This window comes from Pezoporus occidentalis, unplaced genomic scaffold (genome assembly GCF_034315485.1).
Source record: "Pezoporus occidentalis ecotype Australia unplaced genomic scaffold, CSIRO_AGI_Poc_V1 ctg79, whole genome shotgun sequence".
Classification (NCBI taxonomy): Eukaryota; Metazoa; Chordata; class Aves; order Psittaciformes; family Psittacidae; genus Pezoporus; species Pezoporus occidentalis.
The window spans coordinates 60,094-78,948 of NW_026916147.1; the positions used below are offsets into that span (position 1 = coordinate 60,094).

Consider the following 18,855-nt stretch of genomic DNA (forward strand, 5'->3'; position numbering starts at 1 on the left):
ACAGTTAAATCCACATCCTAGCACTCTATTGAAGGGTTTTATGAACAGCTCAGTCATCAGCTTAGTACTATTTATTGGTTCAGAGAGATCATGAGTACATACGGGGGAATGCTTAGTTATCTATGAACCACTTGGAGTAGTTAATTTTTTTTTCTGCTGTTACTGAATATAATACTTTTCTGCCTTGGGTTAGATAAGAATGCAGTGAACCTTATGCCACCTGTGTCTTGAAAACTCTGAAGCTGTTAATTACCGAAAGAAATGGAATTCACCTATTTCACCAGTTTTAGTGCAGCACTTGGACTCTATTCAGCCAGGCTCAGAACAGGAGATTTTCATTTATGTCTTCTGCAACAAAGAAGAAAACTTTATTAACATTTGATGCCAAAGACACATTTTTATGCTGTATCACTATCAAAAAAGGATACACTAAAGTTTCAGAGGGCTCATGTAGGGGAATGCTATCCCTAACAAAAATCCAAATATGCTTGCTGCTATCATATCCAGGAGACATCCATTTAGACCCTTCTAGATAGGTGCTTTTTTGTTTCTAGTGTTAGGTCTCCTTGATCTCTTTGTAAGACAAGAATCCCTTCCACCCCACTCTTCACAAATAACTGACCCTAAACCCCTCTTTGGATGAACAATCATTGGCATAGTACATGCATATTATGATTAACTCCTCACAGCTTACTTCCATGTGTGATTTGTGACTGGTAAATTGTTATCAGAAGACTTGGAAAAATTCTGGGGAGAGTGAAGGCTCTGCATGTCTGGCTGGGATCAGCTTCCACTTAAAAGCAGGGAGTTGATAGTAGGATTTTGAACACATTACTTCAGTCTGCACGTTTCACCAAAGGCCTTCTGTCACATAGCTAGGATTAACCTGTGCTACTGCTACCCTTGCTGAATGACTGGCAGTATTGTTCAGCTGTCACTCAGGGTTAGATCAGAAGACAGTGGATTACAAAAGAATGTACTACATTAAATGTAGGTATGTAAATCTCAAATTGTTATCATGCCAGCTTCAGTTCAGCTGCTGCTTAATTCTAGAGACATCACCAGTATCTAGCTTTTCACTTTGCTAGAGAAGTCTGGATGTGGATTGAGCTGAACCAAACATGCATAAGTGTATTTGGGATTCAGAAACCGACACTGCCTCTGTCTAAGCCTACTGATGCGTGCAGTCTGGTGGGCACCATCTGCAGCTGACAGATGAGGTGAAATAGATGGTTTGGCCTTCAACTATTGTGTGATGACAGCATTTGTGTTGTATATAGCAATCTAGAGGTGAGCATAGTTACTTGATCAGTGAGAGATCTCTGTAGTTTTCTCTGCTCGGCTTGAGCTCTTTAAAGGCATTTTCAAACAGTATGTTTTGATCACTCATTTAAAACACATGCTCACTTTGCCTTTCCTTTGGCACCAAGGAGTAAAATAGAGTGTTCTAAGAGGCAGACATGTGGAGCATACAGGTTCCGACATCACGCAGGAATTATTTGATATTTAATACAAACTGCTTCCCAAATTTTTCCTCATGGAAAATATGATTTTTTCCTATCTGTATAGCAATTCAGAACCTTGAACCTCTTGCAGTCTTGCTACTGTTCCAGTTGCCTCTGTGCACAACAGCCATGAGCCTCTGGCTACAATCCCATATGTTGTGGTCTGAAAATGTGTCTAGTATTGACGGGAACATTTTGTCCTGTACATCTGTCTGTTCTTCTAGGTTTACCTTCCTTAATCCCAAAGCAGTGGCACCATTCCTTCAAAGCAATGAGTTTGTCATGGTCTCCATCACACTCTTGGAAGAAACGGGTTATGCAGTGTTCCATGGGAACAAGGGAGGCTCTCAAAGGCGCGAGCTCAGAGTGTGTTAATAATCTGAAAGAAAGAGCAGGTATGTAGAGCTGTATTTCATTAATAAATCATCAGCATAATCAAAGATGATCTAAGCTGCTAGAAGATGACTGGTGGCTTTGACACAGGTGCTCTGGCTTATTTTGTTGTGCTGCTTCCGTAGTGAATCTGTCCCAGGTCATTACAATGCTGTTCTATACCTGATGTTAAACTAAAATGTTTTTACTGCAATTTGTTTGCTAACATGTTTTTTTAGAAGAAGTTGTGGAGTTTTGCTGTTAGTCTTCAGGAGATCAGCTTGCAAAGGTGCTTAGCTATGTTCTAAGACAGTAGGTGTGATCAGCATGAGGTACTGGGACCCTGCAGCCTGGAAACATGAATTCTGGCAGCGAGTAGCATGACTAAAAGCCTGAAATCTGAATCACTTTCTCAGAAGCTGAGGGCTTCTTCTGAACTGTGACGCTGGTGCTGTCTTACCATATGTGTTCCTTAAACTGTGAGACTTCCGTGGCATTATTTGAAAGCTATGGGTATACCACTAGTGAATTCTTGCTGACAGGCCTCTGCCCTTTGTACTTAGCCTGTTGCTCTTAGCTTTGGTAATAACAGAATCTTGTGAGCCTTGTTTTCTTTCAGGATCAGGGTATTAGTAGCTATGAAGACACTATAGACCCTAAGGTGTAATGTATGATGATTATGAAAGGCAAGAGGGTACCACATTGTGACCTAAGACATGGCTTCAGCAAAACAATGAGGGAGGTTCTGTGTTAGATGAATGCCTCCTTAGAAAGAGGGGGATATGGACTTCTATCAGCTGAGGGACTGGTCCTGCAGATAGAGAATCCTTTGAGTAGTTTAGAAAAGTGAAACAGCCTGAACTTCAGCAGCAAATCTGAACCACAGAGATCTTTTTTTTACCTGTCAACAGGGTGCTGATCAAGCTGATGGAACTGCCAGTGCACAGGATACACATACATGTGATAATTTTTCTCAAAGTCGTGCAGGAGCAGCTCAACAGCGTGGTTGCCAGCTGTGAGGCGCTTGTCATTCTCGTAGATCTTTTTGACCTGAACACAACAGAGAAATCGGAGGGTTTTTTTATTTAAGGGTGAAGATCTGTCCTGAAGAGAACTATCCAGCAAGGATGTGGTTTGGAGAAATGAAACTTGATAAAATACCACAGAGGAAATAGGGTTTAGTGTTTGTGACTATACACGACATGAAAAGCTTACCTCAGTTAATTTTTGTTGCTCTCCGTGTCAGCTTTTGTAGTTAAGTAGAAAGGAAGTGAAATTCCTGTGGTCTAATTGTCAGACTCGGCTAAGCAGGGCAGTAGCCTCAGGTTGGTAGGAGATGAAGCAAATTTTACCAGTTCTTCATCTTCTGTTCTGAGGCAAGCAACTCAGCTTTTGGCATGAAATAAGCCTTTCAGAAATCATCTTATTTGTACCATTTAGTATGAGATGTTCTGAGTAGGTCAGTGTCTCTCTTGATAACTGTGTAAGTAGTCTTTGGTGTTACTCAAGCCTATTTTATATAAAATTGCTGTGACCTACTGCATGCATCTCCTACTCTGGACTTAGAGCAGCTCAGGTCTTGGTGTAAATTAAACTATTTCTAACACTTACAGCTTTTTAGGCAGTTATGACATCTATATCTTCAAAACCAAACTACTGTCAATTCACTTGACATAAATAATTCTCTTTAAAACAAACAAACAAAAGCACAACGGTAATAGATGCTTACTCCATTTTAAGCCAGTGTAGCATGATGCTACAGATCTACTGGATGGTAGAGGGCAGCTCTTTTCTCTTAAAACTGAATGTCAGAATTGTGTAATTTTATAGTCCTTAAATATCATGGTGTAGATGGTGTGGCTGGATTAAATAGTGCAAATGATACCCTTAACTGTTGAGTTTATTTTCAGGTATTTTGTATTGATGGCCAAGTACAAGGTATGTCTCAAGAACAGAAGAGGAGCTACTTTTGGTCAGTTCAGCACAGGGATTCCCTGTCCCATGAGGCTCCCCTGAACTCTCTGTTGTAGTTCTGTCTTGAATCCTCCTGTGTGACTGCCCAGTCTCCTAAGATACTTGAGTAGTTTCCTTCCTGGTGAGCCTAAGTCCTTCCTTACTTACTTACTTTGGAATACCTATACATTGTCGGCAGACTTTGTCCCCTACCTTCCTTTTCTGGGTTACTTAACAAAAGCTGAATGGCACAATTCCTTTCAACTCGTGGGACTCCACATGTGAGCTCTTGGCTGGCTGTTCCCTCTTATTCTGCATTTTAATTAGTTAGCTATCCATACCTAGCTCTATCTTCTGGCGGCTTGGTTTCCTCAAGTCCTTTGGAAAATGGCACTGACTGCATGAATTGAGTCATTCTTATCTATGTATTGGTTGATCTTTCCAAGAGATCTGTCACAAAGAACGTACCTGAACAGAAGCTGTTTGGTGTCTTCTCAAGCGAGCAGTGTTTATCTAGATATGTGCTAATTCTGACTTTTCTGCCTCTTGTCTGTAGACGCTGACTTCAGAGTAATATAATTGGGTTTCATTTGCTTGGACAAAAGGAACATTCATAGGAGAAATGTGTCTCAGCTTAAATGCATGTTGAGGGCACATATAAATGTATTTTGCAACTTTTTAATCTAATTGAGTCTAAATTGCCTTGACCAGAAAGGGAATGCTCATAGGAAATGGGGGAACTCATAGAAATGGGAGAAAATGTGAAATCACTTTTTTCACATTGTTAGTCCAGCTCTAACAATGTTACTGCATTTGAAAAGGATTGCTGACCTTATTCCTTTGCTTTTCAGTTAGAAATCCAGAAGTATCCAGATCCCGTTCATAATATTGCATAAGGATGTTTTTGAGCCAGTCTCGCATCCGGAGGGGGAACTGATCCACTTCATAGTCAGTACAGTGTGGGATGTCTGTGGCAAACAGGAAAGCTTTTGTTAACAAGTGATCTGTTAAGTCCCCATTCAGGCATTTCTGAGCCAAGTTAGATTTGATTCTCACTAGCAAACTTCCAGTTAAGCTTAAAACTGGTGGAGCTGTTAATGCATAAATTTGGGAAAGCAACCTATGGGTTCAGTTATAAATCTACAATTCTTTGGAGCACATGCTTAACCAGTTGTGGATACCACAACTTTTATATATCTGTAGAGCTTCTGAGCAGAGATGTGCAGTGAAACTCTCATCAGCCAGTTGTGTGAAAGCAAAGTTCTTGACAGAAAAGGAATAGTAAGGCTGAGAGTGCACTTTCCTCCCAGGGTATGCAGCAGTTGAACAACTTGGAAATCAGTTCTTGCATTTAGATCCTGGCTTCTGCATCTGGCATCTAAGTAGTTTTGGGATGTTTTGTTGTTTTTTTGGGGACCTGGGATTATAATTTTTTAACTGTCTGTAAATATTGGTTTTCTGGTCGAGATATTAAAAAACACCTTCAGATGCTATAGCAATGGGAGCATGTAAGACAGTGCAGCGGGAAGACAGGGTTGTCAACAAATCAGTCTAAGCAAAAGTGGGACGTCTTGAATACCCTTAATTACAGAAAAGGTGACATTTTAGACGTGTTTAAGATTTGAAGGTCTTAATTAGCAGATAAATGATGCAGAAGGGGGAGAGCGGAGGAAGAAAGGTAAGTTATGGCTAGCTGGTAGTTAAGACTGCTGGCTCTTTATACCTAGGTGAATTTTTCACAGGAAAACAAGCCTTACATTTGCAGGAGCCCAAATAGTCCAGGTGCAGCTGACGTCCCATTTTTGTCCCTTCAAGTTGACATTTGGTGCCAAAGAGTTGACATATGCCATCATAAGTCTTATTATCTGTACCGCAAACCTAGAGGAGGAGTGAAAAAACAAACCCACCCCACCACCACCACCACTGTTGAGAAAAATTCTGGTCACTCATACAGGCATTGCAATAATACAAGTATTGTTAACCTATGGGGTAGCAGCTGGAAATACGTGTGATCAGAAGTATTGAAAACTGTAGTTGTTAGATGCCTACATAAGGATTAGTTGTCTGTACTTACACACCCTGTCTTGACACACTTGGAATTTATTTTTGTGTGTTAGTAATATACTTTCTTAGGTAGTACAGGATTACTGCACTAGACATGTGTAGTGTTCTGTGTATGCTCTAAAATACCAAACAGATAAATAGAACTTATAGTGACAGGGGAATCTATGATCACTGAGAGACTAAGTGAAGCAAATCACTTTAGGTACTAATTAGCTACGTGTTTTCCTATTATTCTCAAACTATAATCAGTGAGTTTGGGTACTTCATGCTTTTACAATTACTGGAATCACCCAGACCCACTGCATACTTTTTAGGGCAGAACTATTCTAAATAATAGCAGGAGAATGTGTTATCTTTTAAACATTTTAGTTGTTTTTTCCCCATGCTGTGCACTGAATGAAATACTTACATGCTCATAGTCTTTGGTGGAAGGGCAAGCAGTAGGATCTTGGCAAATACAGCTGAGTTTCCCTTGTTTGTCCACATGGCACACTTTACCTCTTTTGCAGTGGAAGTTCCTACATGGGTCTGGAGTTCATAGCAAGAGGGAGTTAGAAGGAACAGGATGAAACCAAACATTTCTGTCAGGTACTACTGACAGTCAAAGCAAAATACAGCCAAATATTCACTAAGAAGTCAGGTGTTTTATAAAGTTTGTTAAAATGCAACTGATCTTGTATTGAATAAAGCAAGCCAAACTTTAATAAGAATTATTTTTGCTTGGTGAGACTGTGAACAGTCCCAAGTTTGATGGGGAAATACATTTCTCAGAAAAAGCAATTTTGTCTATAAGGACTGACATTCACTTCTGGCTTCCTTTGAAACGTATCTGTCCTTGCTGAATCTGGTACTAGCACTTGTCCCACTCCAAGCTGAATTCAAGCTACTGTTCTGAAACTGAATATTTTCAGTGCAAAATAATTCTCACTCCTGTATAACTGACACAAAAATTTGTGCGCTGTCTACAAATGATTTTCACAAACAAATGAGTAAATCCAAGGGTGTATGGAAGGGATTCTCTCGTAACATAACTGCGATGCAGGATTACACGCAATTCAATCATGTGAAATCATGTGCTGCCAAAGGCAGAAAAGAAATGCAGACCAGCAGATTCCCCAGCTGCAGAGAGTTAGCAGTTACATGATGGCTCTGCTTGTGGCTTACCCAGGAAAGCCTCCTCAGTCCTGTTGCTTGCACTTTCCATCTTGCCATAGGAACCACGTGTAGACTTAACCTGTGCAGTCACAGAGACATAAGCAGAAGTTGTGGTAAACCCTGGGAAGAAAAAAATACTTGGACATTCTTTTTTTTCGTCAGGAACAAATAGAAAGCTGACTGAAGCACTGTTTGCTCTGCTTGCAGCGGAAAGGGGTTGCTATGCAAAATGTGCGAGAAGTGCATAAAGCCTCTGGTGGTATTAAGGTACTCTGTTATTTGGAGTGTGGTGGGGGAAGTAGGGGTGGACAGGAAAAAACAGGAGCTTAGGTCCTTATTTAACAGCAATAGAAAAACTCATTCCTTTCTTATTGAAGAACACCTTGATAATCCACTGGTTATCTACTTGCTGATGGGTGTATGGGAGATCTGGGTGCAGCATCTTTCTTTGTCTGAAGCGACAAAGCCCACATCATTCATCTTGTGCAAGTGCTCTAGCCACAGTAATTATTCCAGGAACTCTAGCCCTGCATTTCCTAGTCACAGAATCGGGGAATGGTTTGGGTTGGAGAAGACCTTAAAGCTCATCCAGTTCCAACCCCCCTGTCATGGGCAGGGACACCTTCCACTAGACCAGGTTCCTCAAAGCCCCATCGAGCCTGGCCTTGAACACTGCCAGGGATGGGGCAGCCACAGTTTCTCTGGGCATCCTGTGCCAGTGTCTCACCACCTTCATAGTGAAGAATTTCTTCCTAATACCTAACTTAAATCTCTCCTCTTTCAGTTTAAAGCCATTATCCCTTGTTCTGTCACTACGTGTTCTTGTAGATGGCTTGAGACTGAGTTCCAGGTTTTATATCTGTGTATCCGTATTTATTTGTATCTTTTGTCATACAGCCCATCAGGTCTGGAGCTTTTACGTGAGCTGTGGTCGCTTCCTTTCTGGTACAATTCATCTGAATGTTGCATGTGAAGTGATGTGGTATGAGCCTGTTGAATAGTGAATTAGAGGAGAGATGAGACTTCTGTATATCAATTATTACACCTGCTTTTATCCAAGATATCATTTCAAACATCAGGAATATAAATTTTGGACTCACAATGTCATTCCCCCCTCCTTCTTGTAGTACTCAAACTTTATTTTAAAGAGAATTTACCTTATCTTCCCTTTCCATTGAATTCATGCTCTGAACAGAGCTAGTAATTTCTAATTGCTGGTTGCTGTCAGAATTAGGTGGTGCATAATCATAATCATCTTGTTCAGAATGAATAAGGTCTTTAATCTTGACATCCTTGTAATCCTCAGTCTCTCTAAAAACTGCGGTGTTATCTTTAGTGGTTTCTTCCCTTTCGTGCTCAGTACTGGTGCTCTCCTGCTCATTACTCTGGATTCTCTCCTCTTCCTCATAGACTGCTGCTTTCCAGGTATTGCTGAGATATTCCTCACTATCAACATCATCACTGTCATGACCATCATCGTCAACATTACCGTCCTCTATATCTTGTCTGTTCACTACTGTGTTGTGATCACTCTGATAGTTTACTTGAATATCGTCTTTCTTCTCTTGGCTTTGCCATTTGTCATCCTGATTTTCATTGCGTGGTTTTTGAGAGAGGATTTCTTCTTTATAGGGTCTTTTCTGGCCATTCTTCCTCTCTTCTTCCTCTAGGTCAAATTTCTCACCATGTCTTTTGGCCATCTGGATTGGTTGACTGGAATCTCTCAGGCTTTCATCAGATTGCATACTGTTTTCATTTTGCTGTATTTTGTGTTGGTTACCTTGATTTGTCTGGTAGCCTTTGTAATTTGTATCTATGTAATCGGTTTCTTCACCCCATTCCTCTTCCTCCTCTTCCACATGTTCTTCTTCATCACTTTCACTGTTTTTTTCAGACAGGCCAACTGTATTTTTATTATATTTCCATGTGTTATGCTCATGATAAAGACTGAGAGCATCCACTGGATTTTCTGCATTGCCCAGAACATGTGGTTTAGCTGTATTGCTGTGTTTCTCTTGCCTCCTGAACTGGTAATGCTCAGAGCTGGACTGTTGTCTGCTGCTGCTTCCAGAGTCACTGTCCTGCTTATTGGAAGCCAAACCTGGTTTATTGTGCATCACAAGGAAATTGATGCTTTTTAGGCCATTTTTCACTTGACGCTCACTACCAGTTCTTCCTTGTTTTCTAGTACTCTGGAGCTCACCTATGTGCTCAGCATCTGGTACCGATACTTCTGGATTTAGGCTTTTGAAGCTGGGCACCAAATCACTGTTGTCAGCATGCCCTGTGATCTCTTCCTTTGAGGCTTCAAGGTGAGTATCTTCAGCCTTTAAACAAACAAATAAAAAACAAGTAAATTAATAAATCTTAGAATTTATTTAAGTCAGTGCTATTTCATTTTTGCCTTGTATTGCAAATCATGACACTGACTGTTTTCCTTATAAAAGCTCCTTTTAAGCTAGCCCAGAGCATGAAATTCACAGCTGATGTCACTTCTATTTCTCAGCAAATTTGGTTATCTGTCCCTTCTTTGATTGATGGAGTTTCTAAAGGGGTCTCTGCAACTCTGTTTAAGTTCCCATAGAAGATAGATGCATATGGATGTCTTGTGAGATCTCAAAATGCTTACTAATGTAGTAATTTAGTGTCATAACTTCAGGCACTTTCAGGCTGCTGTAAATATCAGTTACCCCAGAGAAAGAGGATGTGATGCTAGTCTTTCTGCACAAATAAATAGGAAAAGAGCATGAAGGGGAGAGACCACCTTGCACAAGGTGTCATGGTAGCAATTCCTGAGGAGTGCACTGCATCTTAACTATTAATCAGTGTATTAAGCTACTTTGAGCCTGATACATAATTGCTTCCTAGTTGAATTCATTGGGAACTATTGTATTTGATGGCAACTAATGCATCGTAAACTTGCTAAGCTCATTTATACATGCTGTCAAGCCAATGGCACAACTAGTAACTTCAGTGAAAAAGGTTCAAATGCTAAAGGAAAAAACGGGTATTAAAATGACTCATAGCTCTTGCTGCAGCAATTGGCTTTCTACTATTAGCATTACAGCAGCTGCTGGGTGAGTATAGGCACTTCCAATAGCAGCAATACCAGATGTATTTCTGACTAACGTGGATATTTACTGTTGCTTGTTGCTTGCTACAGTATGGCACCTGATGCTGATATTCATTAAAGCTTTGAGAGGGGGAATGTCTTATTTATGAAGATGAGACCTTCCCAGTACCCAGGTTGCTGGAATAGCATCTCCTTTACTGTGGGCAGAGTCATGACTGCTTGGAAATGAACACTAACAAATTATTACAGAAATATAATAAATTGTAGGGTTAGACACATTAATATGGCCTTTGGCAGATGGTTGTATCCTGTTTCCTAATGTGAAGGTGGTATCTCAGTGTGTTACAATTTTGTGTTTGCAATGTGTATTCACTGTCATTTCCCACTCTAAATTTTCAGGGAAAGATTGTATGTTTGCTCAGATCTAACAGAAATTCAGTGAAGAGCTTTTCCAGATTAAATGCACATTTCTTGAAGACCTGACAAAAAGTGATCTCTGTGTTACCAAGCATCTCAAGCTGATGTGAAAACACTTGAAAATTAAGTTTCAAGATCAGTTTTTGGTCTTCTTACATGTGTTTTGTAACTGCTGCTACATGAGTTTACATGAGTCTGGGGCACTGCTTCGTACAACTCTTATATGTCTTTAAATTTAAGCAAAACCCAGTCTTCTGTGAAGGGCTTCCAGTTCTATAGAATTAGAAACTTTATGGCCAAACGGTCCTTAAGATTGTCTATTGTGTGCGTCTGTATTTATAGCAGAAGTTTGATGAAGATGTGGCTCATGTCTTGACAGGAAGCCTCATTATGCGCCACAGCCTCAAAGCAGAGCTGTGCCTAGATGTGACTTTCAGCTGCCAGTTTTTGTTAGACCTCTGTCCCCAGGGTATAATAAACGTTTAGAGCTCGATTACCTGTGAAGATACTTGAGTCTTAATAGGATGGTAAATTTCAGTCAATCTATCTGTAATTAGCTACTGTTAGGGAACAGCTGGCCTTTGATATATGTTGTGTATTGGAACTGATGATTTGTTTGGTTTTGCAATGTTTTATTTTGATGCAGGTGTCTGATGTATGAGTGGTTTCTGGGACGCAGCTGTAGGCCACACACTAGTGTATGTATCTTAATTTGCTCTGCTGAATACTTCATTAAGGAAAGTGAATTTTTGTTTTTTTTTAAATGCAGAGCATCATCTGGATTGACATGCAATGCATCTGGAAAGCTGCCCAGAGTGGGACATAATTGATAATTAAAGAAAAAGGTGAACATGGGAGTTGGAATTTTGCTTTTCTTACTACAGAGCATGCTCTGAATATTGTTGTTCCAAAACATTCATTGGCTTGGAGTCAAGGTCCATTGTGTCTGAACCACAAATGCTCACTAGAATGGTGCAATAAAAAGGAATTTTAATTTGAGTCAACCATGAATGAAAAAGCTCTGTCATTAGGATGCATATATGGGATGGGGCTGCTGAAGTCATCTTTCTCAATACCATCAGGGCTGTGTATCTGGCTTGTCAGCCACAGTGTACTTTTCCAAGATGAGCTGTACCCAATGTTCTGTGTTGTGAATAATTAAAATCAAGGTAGATAAAATTACATGTTTAAAACTGCATTTGATCACTTGGTGTGATAAAGAGAGGATCGTGTCCTCCTTGTTCACTGAAGCAGTGATAACCACAAGTTCAACTGCCAGTGGAGCTCATAGTTTGTACAAATGTGGGTGCAATGATTATATGTGAGGATTCATTAAAGGTAACTTTTTCAAATTAGTGAAACTTCTGTTGTGAGCTTTAGATTTTGTCCTATTCTGTTTCCAACTATGTAATATCTGAGACATGAGTTGCTTGGTGCTCATTCATGAGATGAGGGCCCTACATTTTTTTTTTACCTAAAATTTGCCATCACTCCATATGTACTAATGTGTTTTATATATTTGAGATTCGTTATATAGGCTGCCCCTTAATGTTTAAAGAACAAGAGGAGTACCTTTTCTAGAGTCTTCTGTCCATGGTTTCTGAGTTTGTAGTTTAAGGGATGGCTCTACAATAGACAAATATATTCATTATCTGCTCTTAAGTAAGAATTTTGTATAAGTCAATGGGATAACATAGAATATTCACAGAATGGGAAATTAACTGCCTAGTAATAATAGCATGATGAAGACTTACTGGAATAGCAAAAGCTGGTCCTACAAGACAAATGAAGAGAGCTACAGCCTTCATGCTTTTCAGATCTCGTAGAGGACAATAGTTAATGGTACAGTGGTAGGGTTTACAGGTTTCCTTTCTGCAAATAACATAAGAAGAAATAAAGTTAGGATTTAGGTATAATGGTCTATAAATGACTGGTGGAGGTAATGTAGTGGCCACATTAACTTACTTAATCTGAAGACCTGCAAAATTTCCACTCGGTGTTCAGTTGTGTGTAAACTCAGGTATTAGACCAGCCTATCTAAAGGATACGTTGGTCGTAGTCCTCTTACAGGGCTTAAGCTGTATGCTGTGTTCACAAACTCTAGTGATGTTACTGAAAGCCAGAGTTATGAATGTACACAGATTCAGCCCTGTAAATCCTTATGTACCCTTCTCAGAAGCTACTTTGTGAAAAATGTCCCTTTTATTTACTTCTGAGACAATACCTTTTTGTGGCTTCTCTGTGGCCAAGGTGTCTCCTGGCTGCTCTCCTTTGTGGCTGCAGTAGGCACAACTGAGTGGTGAAGTCCTGCCCAGCAGGTCTCAAAGCCCAGAAGTGCTGTCCAAGCTGCTGGATGGATGGGTGCTGTCCTGCTTTGGAAGCAACAAAACCAACTCTGCTGTATGGCAGTGTGCAAGACTACTGGCTGGAAGAACGTGCAATGGTGCAATGCACTAGGAATTTCCTCAGTCTATGCTATTATCCTCATGTGAGTGAAAGACAAGCACCTCATTTTTATCTTGGATGTTACCAGTAAATTTTCTCTTCTCTTGCAGTGCACATGAACTGAAAGAATCTATGGCTGTAGCTGTATGACTGAGAAAAGCAAAAATAAACAAGTCTTATTGTTTCGGTCCCCTGCCCCCCTCCCCTTTTGTTTTTAACTGTATTGCTTTCTTATTCTTTGTAATTTCCTCCTGTTCTTTTTTTCTGTATTCAAATGTAATCGGTAGGATTTTCACTCTGTTTGTGTTTCTTCTCTCATTCTAGTGCCTGCGCTTCCTTGGAAATTGTGTTCTCAGTCTTCATGCCCCACCTTTGCCCGTTGAAATATTTTCACTTTCCACATACCATATGTCCTTCTTCATTGCTTCCGCCTTTCCTAATGAAATGGGTGTTACTGTGTCCTTACTTGAAGAACATTGTATGTTTTGCTGGTTAAACTCCCTGGCATATGAAGAAGCTGGCAGTGGTTTCAGCCAGTTAGGCCAACCTTATTCAAACACAGGAGGCTCAAAGTATGGTTTTAAAATGTTTTTTCTTGGGGAGGGCAAGGAGCTCTAAGCCCCAGAAGGAGAATTCCAGGGGAGCTTGTGTGTGTGGGAGCCAGACTGGTGAAGCAAGGACTTTAAACATTACATTAATTTGTGGTGTAGAAGCTTGCAAAAGCATCCTGGCTACTGCTGTGCTTAGATTTGAAAGGTCCCTGTGTTATAGATGGTTTAAGGTCAGTATCTTTTAGTTAATGAAGAGCAAAATACTTCATTAGTGGGGCATATGTGGTATGCAAACCATTATTCTTGCAGTTAACTGATGTAGTCCTCAAATTGTCTCTTATCTAACTATCTATTATCTCTTTGGCATCCACAATTAGTTGTTTAAGATGTTTTCAGAGGGAAAGACAGAATACAACAAAGCCATTAATGAGCATATGCAAAATGCCTCACTGGACTGTTGTATATGGGCAGTCACTTCAGCTCAAGGCAAGTTTTGTTAGACTGAGGGTCATGCAGGCAACTTGCCAGAAATGCAGGGGCATAATCCCCATGGAAGGGACCTGCACTGGAACAGTTCATGAGGACTGCAGCCCATGGGATGGGCCCACGTTGGAGAAGTTAATGAAGAACGTTCTCCTGTGGGAGAGAACCCAAGCTGGAGCAGGGGAAGAGTGTGAGGAGTCCTCCCGTGAGGAGGGAGGAGTGGTAGAGAGAGTAGGTGATGAACTGACCACAACCCCCATCCCCTGTCTGCTTGTGCCACTGGAAGAGAGGAGAGAAAACTGGAAGTAAAAAGTTGAGCACAGGAAGAAGGGAAGGGTGGGAGAAGGTGCTTTTAAGATTTGGGTTTATTTCTGATTATCCTACTCTGATTTGATTGGTAACTAATTTCCTAAAGTTGAGTCTGTTTTGCCCATGATGGGGATAGGTGAGTGATCTGTCCCTGTCCTTATCTTGACACACGAGCCTTTTGTTGTATTTTCTCTCTCCTGTGTCTCTAAAAGGGGAATGATAGAGTAAATTCAGTGGGCACTTGGTGTCTAGTCAGGGTCAGCCCACCACACTATGCCCTCCACACCACTTTCAGGGTTAGAAAGAAGAGTATGTTTTGCCTGAAACTTGGAGGAGGCAAAAGCTAGGAGTTGTTTATTCCATTGCAGTGGATTCCTAGCAGGCGTAAAAGTAGCTCAGCAGGCGAAGCAACCTGCTTGATGTGGATGTGATCATTTCTCTGAGTAAACAACCCCTGAATGACCCTGTTTCAGAGGACAGTGCACAGATGCTGAGTTGAGATGGTTCTAAGAGGGCTCTGGTGAACTCAAGTCTTACTGAGCATAGATACAGTGGGCCATGTTAGACAGCCTTCATGTACAGTCTGCCTCCTGAAGGCAGACTTCATGTATAGTGAAGTACATCCAGCTTGTGAGAGCTTCTGCCGGAACTTGAGTGGAGGTGCTTTATGAAGAGGAGTTGCCTCTCTGAGTATGGGCTACGTACAGCAACCCTGCATTGTCATCTCTATATGCATCTGAGGGCCTGGGGACAATGGCGAATGTCAGTCCCAGCCTGTTATCAGGTATGCAAACATCTGCAAATGGTGAAGTTACTGAATGATTACCCATCTATGTGGTTTGCTGAACTCGCAAAAACTAACATTTTTCCCTTCAGTAAGGAGAGCTGGAAACACAGCTCACAAATTCAATGTTAGTTTAGGTAAGTGCTTTAAAAAAAAGTCCCATTTAAAGATTCATGACTCTGTGTCTCCTCTTTGGAAACCAAAAGGTTAGAACTCATTGGGTCAAGTTTTCACTGAGATGACTGCTTGTGCCCCTCAGCCTTCAGCTGCGGAGACTATGCGCAGGGTTTGTGTCACTCCTCACGGTTGCTGGTATCTTTGCTGAAACTCGAACACTGGGGATCAAAGAGATTACTTCCCTAACAGGATGACTGCACAAGGGCTACCATTCTAATAGTGTGTCAGCAGTCACTTGAAATACTCATCAGTGACATTATTTTTGTCTAGAGGGCCTGGAGTACTGGTAGCTGGCATGTCTGCTAGTTTTGCTGATGCTCAGCTGTGCTTGATCACATGTATTTTATATAGCAGTCTAGCTCAGTCACTCAGGAATGTCACTGAGGTCTACTGCTTCTCGTTGCTCATAGCAGGGAGTCTGCATCTTTAATTGAAAATTAGAGAGAATTTCAGGAATAGGAGAGATGCCAAATGCAGTCTTCCCTGCTGCTCCTGTATTCTGTTTTCAACATTGTTGTCAGCCACCAAGATAGCAAGCCTAATTCAACTGTGATCTAATAGGGTCTCTCACTTTTGGAAATGCCACCCAGAAATGATTAGCTTGCAAAGGCTGTACCTGAAAGTGACAAATGCCTTATGTTTAACAGAAGAAATCACATAGACTGACCTACTTTCAGTTCTAACTTTGGCAGAAAACTGCAGAGGCTTTTGTCATTAGACCTGACTCTAGAAGATGAAGCTGCCCAATCCCCTGCCATGTAATGTGATTTTTCTTAAATTTCTTTATTTAATTTTAATTACCCCATTGAAACTTTCTGGACTGCACTAAATTGGATGTCTTGGAATTACTGCAAACAGTCTCTGCTCGGTGCTATATCAAGCTTGTTAGCAAGAAAGGCTGATGCCCACAGCCTCAGTGATAAATGCTATGAAGATCTAGTCCTCATAGCCAGGTGATGATCACAGCATTAATACTCTGAGTGGATGGAGTTTGCGTGCAAGTATTTGTGTACAAGGGAAAATTAATGAGTGTGGAAATGGGGAATTCTCCGTGCAATATCTGTTCTTTCTATAACCAAGATGTACAAATGATACTCTAAAATTGTGACTGGTACAGTACATTCTTATATCTAGGTCTGTTTCAAAAGGTCTTGTGGGAGCATGTGTGTGCATACGTGTTATTTATGTGTATAAGCTGGTTCATGGGTGTACATATATAAAAATAAAAGGCAGAGTTTGAGGCAGAAATCTGATCCGAGTACAAGAAGAGATTGTAATTAGAAAATAAATACCAAAGCATGAAACTACTCCACTCATTCTGTACCAGTAAATAGCTGCTAATGAATATTAATCCCTCTGATGCTACCAGTTTTACAGTTGCAAAACCTGAATGCACAAAACCCCAAAGCAAAGTATTTCAGGACATGTTAAAACAGTCTTAAAATAAATGACTCATATTAACTTAATATAATTGTTTGATTTGTTACTCCCTTCTGCTGTTTGATTTTATTTTCTACATCTTGAGATCAGAGTTTTTTTCAGATCTAGATGTTTTTCAGAGCCCTGTGTAGTTTAAATCCAGTTCAAGCCAAAAGAGCTGCTTTAATTTAATTAGAAAAAGGTTCAAAATGAGACCTCTTTAGTGGCCAGAAGTATTTTCTATATTTGATATCAATTGGTGGGCTTTGTCATATCCCAGAATCTGCATTTCTTTCCTGGATGCCCTGTTCAGTAGAGGTTTTTGCCAGTTCTAACACCACTCTTTGTGAAAGGCTTCTTCAAAACCAGACACAGTTTCTCTCCTCTCCATTATGGAAAAGAGAAGGATGAATCTGCTTTTTGTGGCTGTGTTAATTCGATTGAGATTCCTGAACTGATATTACATGAGACTGTGGCAAGTGTTGGGAAAGCAGGTTTCACTGTGGCTTTCAGATGGATGGTTGTATGCTTCTGCACAAGGCAGGAATTTTGTTTGACTCTTGACCATCGCATAATGCTTTATAGCTTTGCAGAATTGCAGGGAAAGTAATGGTCCCAGCAGTAAGATAAAGAATATGTCCCTCAACACAATAACCATATAGTTGGTGTTTTATCTTATAAAGAACACTTCTTCCTGTTCTAGACATAAATATCTGAAATTATTTATCCTTAAACAATGGTACTCTATGAAATAGAGTATTCAGCTATTTCACAGTAAGTGAAAGAAGCTTGCAGAGGGTTAGGTACAAGGCATTCTAAGGTTTTAATTGAAAATAAAGAAGAAACAGTACCATAGCAGTAGAGGAGGTGCTCCTTCTTGGTTAGCCACTGATGAACTGGAAATCCTTGAGCCCTGCAAAATCTTGCTGCTTTTCTTGTGATGAATTTTGGTGTCTGGTATGGAGTGTGTTGTGCTGTGAGCTTCAATGAAGGAAGACGATACTCTATGGGTCTTGGCAGAACTAGAGGAAACAGTCTCCTAGACTTCCATGGGATGAGGCAGGGGTAATGGACTAGTGTGATCCTGCTGAATTAATTGAATCAGAGGGACCATTCAGTGTTCCCAGGCTCCAGGCCAGCAGAGCTCAGCCGTTGTGTCGGAAGGACGTATCTAGTCTTTTGTGGGGAGGGGAGCCAAAGGGAGCGGGTGCAATAGTTTCTGCTGCACTGGCTGGCCCCAGAAGAGCTGAACTAAGTGATCAGTTGAGGTGGTCATACTGTGGGCCTGAGGAAAAGTAAAGTACAGAGAATGCTGCCCTTGCCAAACTTTTCAGTGTTGTTTTGATGTACTGTACATGGAAGTGTAAGCCTCTAAAGAGGAAGAAGGTGAGAACTGAAGAGCCAAGCTCTAAACTAAAAATGTGAAAAATAGGATTGGTTGGTGTGTCTTGCATAAGTCTGAGGAGTTAGCTATTTTGAAGCTGTTGCCATGGCTGTGCTGCATGTTTGATAGTGATGGTGTAGAGCAAGTTGGTGTAAGTGTGAAAACTCCAAGTGATTCCTGCCTGCAGCAGATGCTTTGTGGCTCTTGGGTTTGCAATTATTCAGTAGTAATGAATTTAATCTTACTTTTTTATTTCCTATTTCATTATTCCATGAAATGCACCTCCCAAACTGGAAAATTTTCTGGGAGGTTCTCAGATCAGAAATAGGGGATCGGATGCACCGATGTAAGAACAGAGGCACTTCCAGTGGCATGTGCAGTAAAGTCAGCAGATAGGTCTCCAATATCCCATTCTGCCAGTATCATGTCTTACTAATGAGATTGCTTTGCATATTGTACTGACACAATTGTTAGAGATGTCAAAGTAAAATGAAATAAAGTGTATGAATGGTAACAACAATAATGCAAATGCTGAAAAGTCCCTCATTTTAGATAATGTTTTAACATTTTATTTTAAGGCTGCAGTTTTAGTAGCTTGTACTCTGCTCATCCCCAAAGGCAATAGGCATTGGGAAGATGGTTAGATGAGATAAACAAGTTACAGTGTGAAATGTATGAAGATTTACCATGTTTTGTGTGGCCAATACTGAAGTGTATTGTTAATAAAATAATTAAAAGAAAAAAAGAGGCTGAAATCACAGCTG

General features: G+C 40.5%; 1 protein-coding gene across 1 annotated transcript; it reads right to left on the bottom strand.

Annotated features, from left to right (window-relative positions):
• Positions 1–209: 209 nt before the first annotated feature.
• SPARCL1 (SPARC like 1) lies at positions 210–17,864 on the bottom strand. The gene is made up of 11 exons (XM_062602833.1): positions 17,559–17,864; positions 12,294–12,411; positions 12,112–12,165; positions 8,207–9,376; positions 7,059–7,128; positions 6,304–6,422; positions 5,588–5,708; positions 4,662–4,798; positions 2,779–2,927; positions 1,736–1,884; positions 210–348 (listed from the first exon to the last, which is right to left on the bottom strand). The coding sequence occupies exons 2-11, from the start codon at positions 12,345–12,347 to the stop codon at positions 320–322; spliced, it is 2,052 nt and encodes a 683-aa protein (XP_062458817.1). The 5' UTR covers positions 12,348–12,411; positions 17,559–17,864; the 3' UTR covers positions 210–319.
• Positions 17,865–18,855: the final 991 nt, after the last annotated feature.